This window comes from Olea europaea, chromosome 1 (genome assembly GCF_002742605.1).
Source record: "Olea europaea var. sylvestris chromosome 1, O_europaea_v1, whole genome shotgun sequence".
NCBI classification, from domain to species: Eukaryota; Viridiplantae; Streptophyta; class Magnoliopsida; order Lamiales; family Oleaceae; genus Olea; species Olea europaea.
This window is the reverse complement of record NC_036237.1, coordinates 9960838-9968844: the sequence shown is the minus strand read 5'-3', so window position 1 is coordinate 9968844 and position 8007 is coordinate 9960838. Positions and strand designations below refer to the sequence as shown.

Genomic DNA, 8007 nt, shown 5'->3' with positions numbered 1-8007 from the left:
TCAATTTAATAGACTTCCATAACTTGCTAGTGGGGAGCTCTGCCATCCATTTCTAATCAATTTATTATTCCCCTAAAAAATTTTGTCAGAAAACAGATAATTAGGTGTGTTTCTAATCAGGTGGAAAGATGAGGTGAACCTAAAAAACACATTCCACTTAATCCTGATAAGTATATAAATATGGAGTGGATAAGAACCTTTGGATTCAGTTCTCTAATGGTTGCATTGTCTCTTCCGTGCCAAAAGTAGGTACTTGCAATTTTTCCTGAGAATAAAACATCAAATTCTCAATACATGAGAAGCAGATTTTAAGCTGTTTGTCTTAAAAAAATGTTTCCGTAAGTTACGTGATAGCAACATGCCACGGCATGCCAATCCCAGGAAAAATGCAACTTGCTTGTAACACCCATACAGGCCATTAGGTTGGATGGTCAAACTTCGGCATTAGAAACTAGTAGAAAAGTTAAAACTTGTAACATCTACCTGACTGTGTAGTGTTAAACCAGTTAAACCATGCTTCAAGACGAATAAATGCTTGATCCAAAAAGATGGAGATCTCATTTCTTTCTGTGGCAGCAAACTGATTTTTCTTAATGCTGCACATCAAGTCTGCAAGGCAAATTTTAATTCGTAATACATTAGCCATTAAGTAGATCTTCCTCAGCAATAGGTTTATTTCCCTTGATAAAGTGTCTTCAAATAAGGCATGGGCAAGATGCTATAAGTTGATTACTAAATGCAAACGACTTAAACATCTCGTGTCAGTAGGGTTTAACTCCAGTCCTTATAAAATGGTTAGTCCTGGTTATATAGGGACAGAAGTAGAGAATACCATGTCTACGTACATGTTACAGGCTGCGAGTATGATATCTGGGGGAGATATGTTGGCCAACACATATTAAATCATGTTTAAAAAGAATAAGGTGCCTCATAGCCCAAGTATAACTGGGAGGAAATTCAACCCATAATTCTATAAATTTCCAATTAATTGCCGTAATTTATCGAACATACAACCAACAGAGTCCCGCTACAAATGAAATGGACAAAAATGTCCAAACAAATTAAATTCACATATCACGGACTTTATGCTCTTTCATACTGCTTTCCTTCGTTTTGGCAAGGGAGGAAATGATCAGAGAAATTTTTTTTTTGAGGTATTTCTAAGGCTGATATGATATTCCCAGTCAGAGTCCTCTTCAAAGCTAGCGTCAACATGAGATCGGTTCACCATGCCATATTTTATTTTCCATGCTATGGCAGAATGAGCCAATATGAACTTAAAGAATGCCATTTCTCTTTAACGTAAAGATGATGTAAAATCACTGGAAGAAACAGTGAATGCTGTTCCCTATGAGTAAAAAATAAACCTCTTAAAACCAAAAATAATGTTGGAGGATTTCCATCGGTTGGATACTGAAGAACGAATTCTGCCGGGACCTTACTGCAAATGAACATAAAGATGTCTTACAATGTGAAAGAGTGCAGACAAATTATTATGAGCTGAAAATATAACAGAAGCTAAGCTTTGTCACCTTAAAGCTTCAGCACCTAAAATTTGCTCACGTGGAATCCATCCTTCAATATTCATCAGATCTAACCAATGTCCAATTATATCCAAAGAAATATGAACATCCCAATGCCTATTTACGTGAAGAGAAAACAAAAGTTTATATGTATTAATTATTATGAAAAATTAAGTCACATTAAGAGGAGCTCGGGCAGTTTTAAGGGGAAGTTATTAACTTATTGCAGACGATAATAAAGTGAAAGACGATTAAAGCCAAAACCTGGGAAAAAAATTACATACTAAAGGCAACCCACCAGATTAGTAGTTGATGAAATCCTTCATCCCACAAAAATCCCCTAGGGAAAAAGGGTTGGCTTGGAACTGCTGTATATAGCTCAGCTGGCCAATATGAAATAAAATTATCACCAAGCTTTTGCTGCATGAGATAATAGACCACTGTATGACTTTGCTAGGCAATAGGCATCCTAATAGCAAGCATCATACAAACAGACTGAGCAATAATATGTAGAATCAGATTGTCAAAATCTTCAGTGACAATTGGAGATAATGCCAACTAATCAAGCTTGTTCGAAATAGTCGTAAATTTTAGAATTGCAAGATTGTTAAAATTTCTGGCCAAAAAGGTGCTAAGTAAGAGCTGAAAGGTATGCCCATTAAAAATGGAAGTGACTGATTTGAGTGGTGATAACACTGGTTGCATTAAGCTTTTAGTTAGCAACACGTCGCAGCAATCATCTTAAGGCAGAAGGGAAACTAATGGAGTACCCTACAACCTTCTAAGCATTTTGTAAAATCACTTCAGAGTCCAAAACATGCATTGCCACCAATTTTTCAGTGACTCATTAAAAAAAAAAAAAAAATAGAGAGTAAGCAGCCAAAAACAGAAATTCTAGCCAAGTTCAGAGAAGGAATACCAATCAGCCAACATTATGCTGCAAGCATAAAATTTCCACATGAACAAGAAACTCTTTTTTTTTTTTAAGTCACTCTCATTTAAGCACACAAGTTGATAAATTATGCCAGGAGTTAGAGCCATGCTGCTACTTTCGGAGGTCAAATGACTTTCCTGGGTGAAATTTTAATGGTTTTCTGCATTTTAGGTGTTATCAAATATCACTAGTTAATATTGAAATATGAGAATGATAACTTCTTGAAACTTTTAAAAGAAAAATTGCCATACAATATACTCTTCCGAAAACAGACAATCTAACATTTTAGCAGGTCAATCAGTCACAACTCACAATAGGACAGAGGCACAGAAGCAAGTCTTCTAGCAAATTACACACAATTCAGAATTAATTTTCTGCGGTGATCAAATCAGGACACAGTTAACCAAAACTGGCAGAGCAAATTCATTTGACTTTGAGTTGCAGCCACTTTTGGCTTCCAAAGATATTTACAAGACAAAACTGAAGCCAGAAGAGTTACATTAGAGGATGGTGGAGTTGAGATTTTTGATTGGCCATAAAAGTACCCAGTTCCACCCAACAAAGTCCCAAGAGCAGCCTTACTTACTGCCTTGGCTTCAGGATTTAGCTGAAAAACCGCATTAAATTTGATTTCATAACAAAAAAAGATAAAAATTGGTAGTAGGACTAGAAAGACAGAAAAGAACACCATAACGGTAATCATAAAAATAAGTATAGAACATAACAGTAATCATAAAAATAAGTAATCTTTCACAATGGTAGTAAGACTTGAAAGTAGATGCTTTAGATTAGACTTGCTTCCCAGTATAGATATTTCAAAAGAGACGCAGTCATGTTAAAACCCAGCAGGCATTCCAATCATCAATGTAAATATATATTTAACCAAATATTTTGCATCCAATAATTTGATATTTGTGACATGCAATACAATCAAATGTATATAGGTCATCTACATTCTATGATGTCGTCAATTAATAAAATAATGTGCATTGATAAGGTTGATGAATATTAGTAAAACCATCCAGCTAATCTATCACATGTAAGAAAAAAATTTACTTTTGCATAATAATAAAATTCAAATAAATCATGAAATATTCCAGAACAAATAGATGTTAACTAGTTCTCATTTGACTCACCACTCACCTCCTATTATTGGTTTCTTCAGCCACAAACATAGCATCTTATGGAGTTGATAAATGGTAAGGAAATTATGTGTCGTGAGATCAATGCTGATGGCAAGTTACTACAAAATTCTCCCTAATCAATCACTCAAATATAAAGTGCCATTGAATGATAATCAAATAAAATTCCATGCTGAAGCATAGAAGGATCAACTTATTACAATGGATTCAGCAGTAACGCACACATTAAAGGAAAATGGGATAATTTAAGAATATGGTTTGAGCAGAACTACATTTGAAACATATATACATAGATAAAACAAGCACAAAAATCATGTCTCGTTGCCTCTTTGCGATATCTTTAGATAGAATGGTACAACTTGTAATGGAACCCCGGCAGGCCAGGGTTTCAAGCCCTAGATTATACAAGACTACATTGTGAGCTAACATTTGTAACAGAAAATATCCATATTTCGAAGTACAGAAACATTTGAATTTAAGGATGATGCAGTAGAAGAAAAAGAACCTTCCACTAACGCATACCTCATCAGAGATATTAAAGGTCCTTTCGAATTTTTCTTCAAACTGGTTTTGCTTTTCACTTAGATGAGCAGTCAAAGAGCAACCTGGAATTATTGACAAACATTTTCATTAGGATTAGATGTAGTGAAGCCTGGGAACTTATAAATACTTGTTTTATAATTTGTATTTAGCATTCTTCATCTGATTTTAATACAATTAACTTCAACAGAGATGTTCTCCCAGCTTTGTCACCAAAGCAGCCTTTGGTTTGAGTTCTTATTCTTTTCCCGGGTCTCACTCCCATAGCAATTCTATTCCCTTTCCCAAGAATCAAATCCAATTAGTCTGGAGATTCTTGTTTGTTTTCATCAATTGTACTAAACAGACACAAACATACCTGTGAGGCTTCTAAAACGCTCTTCCATTCTTGAATTATGACCACTGGATCCTGATACAAAAACAACATCTGCTTTGAAGGAAATCCTAGCAGAGATCTGAACAATAAAAAACGAACTACTGAACAAGATAGATAAGAAGCAAAAAACTAAATTGGTAAGTTAAATTTTTGGTTAAATGATGTTTCGTGTGTTATAAAACACAAATAATTCTTGTTGGCAAACCTGAAGAACTAGAATGTTTGGAGAATGGTCAGATGTGTCTGAAAGCTGCAAACGATTAAATTTCCTAGCCTAAACAAAAAGAGGAAGAAAATAAATTAATGAATGAAGACGACGATTCAATATTTGTAAAGCCTGAAAGCCAAAACCACTAAGCTGAACTTGATAAAACAACGGCAATTAGTAATAGGATTGGTAAGGCAATGCTTATCTTATACACCTGGGTTCCAAGATTTGCTGTGACAAGTTCAGATAGACAGTGAATGTGAAGTGTCTTGAAACCAGAATAATGGATCTCATAATCATCCTGCAAAAAATTCATTAACCGTTAATAAATCTGAAATAGGTTGTCTGGTACAGAAGCAGACTTGCATAATGGTTTTTTAACTAAAAAAATTCATGACATGGCAGAGATGTTAATGAACAAACTTAATTATTTGTTTGAACGTAATACAACAAAAAGAAACAACATACACACTGAAGTTGGTTTACATAAATTTAATAGCACGAACCATGGACGCAGGATTGTCAAAATCTCTCCACAAAAGACCTTAAGAGAATTTGAGAAACAAACAGTTCTAATCATATACACTATTCAATATCTCAAAAAGCAGGTTCGTATGACATCCACACACAAGCACTCAAAATAATAATAATAATAATAATAATAATAAGGGTGGTCATTTTAAAAGAAATGGTCTATGAAAAGATAACTCTGACCATAAATGTAACTGCCAGTTACCAAAATCATTCCGCGAACCAAAGCCAGGATGGAGTCATCATGAATGTCCATGACACCTCCGCCCAAATCAACAGCAGTTCCACGCATCAGCCACATAAAAGAAGAGGTGCACAAGTTCTGACATTACTTCACTATGTCTGAATCATTCAACACATCATGACATCAAATCAGAATATTGTATATTAGAGGAAGACAACAAATGTATAGCATACACCACGGAGTGTCTACAGGACATCGACAAAAATCTAAGCACTTCTTTATAATATTAAGTAAATTTTAATGATTGAAAGTATTGCATGATGATAATACGATGCAACAAAAGAAAAATATTAAGTACTTTATTCACTTCTAATTAAAATTGAAGAGCTGAAGGCAAACATGGATATAAAACCCACTAACAGATATTAGTTGTTAAAATGAACACGCCGATGCATTACACGAGCTGCAGCAAGAACTAGAGTACCCTATATACAGGAATCATTACCAAATTCACCGAGTCGCCCTTGTTTGACATCCATTAAAATTTTAATACATTTTTCTCTCTTCTTTTCAACCACACATTTTTTAATAAAATAATATTATACGTAAATCAGAAAAAAAAAAAAAAAATGTGACTCACGCCCAAAATAGAATGCGATTTTCTAGTAGAAAAGAATCATGTTCAATAATAAAATTACATATTGCTTCATTTGACCCTTACTCTATTTCTATAACAAATAAATAATAATAATAAATTGATGCAACATAAAACGGGAGGCCCGTTGAAAGGAATTGATTGCTTTGACGATCATTGGTCAACATGAATGTTTAATAGCTATTACGTTGAATACAACGTTAATCAGACAAATAAAATGGTTACTTTGACGTCCGTCACATAATTTATCATACTATTAGTTGTATCAACTCTTGGTTCGACATGGCTCCATTAAGCCTTGATGTGGACTAGCAATAGTTATGTCCATGTTGTGAAGTAACAAGGCTTTAAAATCAGGCGCGGTTCCTAAATTTTACACCTTAACCCTAACCCATTTTTCACCATTAAATAAATTGTGATAAAAGTTAAATAGGAGGCCAACTGGAAGGAATGGACTTCAATGACGATTAGAACCCGTTAATCAAACTAATGTACTGACAAATTATGTAACTTTGATAAACTTTAGTTAACAAAATAAGTCAAAGTAAATACTACAGTATCAAATTGAATTTTCACTTAAAATTTAGTGACCATTTGTCAAATTAATTTGTTCATATCTAATGTCCTTGCAAATGTCCTACACATTTAGTTATAAATTAGCTAAGAAAGCCATAAAATTAGGGATGACAAAAATTTAATAACTATATTATTGTTTCACTTGAATGAACAGAAACAATAGAATAAATATACATATATATAAAAAAAAAAAAGGGGTAACCAGATGGGGCAACAGCCCTGCCCCCGACCCGTCCCACCCTGCCTTAAACGGGTAATGGAGCCGGAAAACCCGTAAAATTTATGAAAGGACCGAGGAGAAGACATTTCTTCTTCCAATTTTATTTTTATTTTTAAATATAATCTTAAAACAGTTTGATTTGTTTCCATGCCAAAGTGAAATTCAAAAACCGCATCTAAACCACATGAAAACAATAATTTCGACCACGCATGTACATGAAAAGCCTGAATACATACAAAATACAATCAATTTTATACAAAATATATCAAAAGTTGAGGTTCGACTCTGCCCAAATAAATAACACAAAAACTACAATCAATAAAATTTTGGTACTATATTTGCAAAACTACAACAGCTAACAAAATTGAAAGTTGCTTGAGCAGATGAATCAAACTAACCACGAGCGGACATTACATCCAACTGATCGGAATGATCACTGGAGGACGAGCCCACGGTCCGATAAACTTTGCTCATGTCTCTTGTGTAGTCGAGATTTTGATTTGGGGAAAGGCTGAGGTTCAACGTATATTTTTCTTTACCACTTACTTGATTCAGATGCAAGAATGCAAGCATGCTTATCGTAAATAAAGCAGCATTCCCCAGAGTCCCGCTCATACTATCCAATTTGAGGGTACTAGAAACAAAGTTAAAGGTCGAAATAAGGAAATTGACAAGAACATTCTACCTCTTATCTTCAGGTGATGCAAAGTTTCGACTGACAGGATAGGTTGATGGACCAAAGGGATTTTCCAGTGAAACAAATAGACTAGCCTTCCGTACATCGCTCACCAAAGCTCGTGCTTCTTCAATAACTTTGTACTTCTTACCATTATGTTCAGCTAATCTCATTGCAAAAGCAATACGACTTTGCTCCAGACGCGCAACTGCAGCATCTCTCTCTGCCTGCTGCTGAGTTTGTACAGACTGTGAATCATAACATCAAAATGACATGCTAATAATTAATTTTACACGATAAAAGGAAATATGAACACCAATACACCAAAAATTGACGTCAAACAACCACAGCATCATATATATAAAAACAACAATGATTGTCTACCATCTTGATGCCACTGATTTACATGTTATTTTCTTCTTTATTTCATCTTTTATCCAAC

The 8007-nt window shown here is 34.4% G+C and overlaps 2 protein-coding genes across 4 annotated transcripts in view; both read right to left on the bottom strand.

Annotated features, from left to right (window-relative positions):
* LOC111393410 (mannosyl-oligosaccharide glucosidase GCS1-like) overlaps nt 1-5999 on the bottom strand; it is an 11152-nt gene extending 5153 nt beyond the window's left edge. The window contains exons 1-11 of the mRNA XM_023018937.1: nt 5460-5999; nt 4938-5024; nt 4721-4789; nt 4498-4594; nt 4122-4204; nt 2957-3064; nt 1822-1943; nt 1533-1640; nt 1368-1441; nt 484-609; nt 198-265 (exon numbers count right to left, since the gene is read on the bottom strand). Coding sequence (XP_022874705.1) covers nt 198-265; nt 484-609; nt 1368-1441; nt 1533-1640; nt 1822-1943; nt 2957-3064; nt 4122-4204; nt 4498-4594; nt 4721-4789; nt 4938-5024; nt 5460-5555 — 1038 coding nt within the window. The 5' untranslated portion in view covers nt 5556-5999. The remainder of the gene's footprint in view (nt 1-197; nt 266-483; nt 610-1367; nt 1442-1532; nt 1641-1821; nt 1944-2956; nt 3065-4121; nt 4205-4497; nt 4595-4720; nt 4790-4937; nt 5025-5459) is intronic.
* A 1102-nt stretch (nt 6000-7101) lies between these two features.
* LOC111393395 (plastid division protein PDV1-like) overlaps nt 7102-8007 on the bottom strand; it is a 10070-nt gene continuing 9164 nt past the window's right edge. The window contains exon 2 of one of the 3 annotated variants that reach the window (XM_023018914.1): nt 7102-7798. In XM_023018914.1, the coding sequence (XP_022874682.1) occupies nt 7725-7798 (74 nt within the window). In that variant the 3' untranslated portion in view covers nt 7102-7724. Of the gene's footprint in view, nt 7814-8007 lie in introns of all 3 variants that reach the window. The other 2 variants (XM_023018923.1, XM_023018905.1) reach the window with 2 other exon arrangements.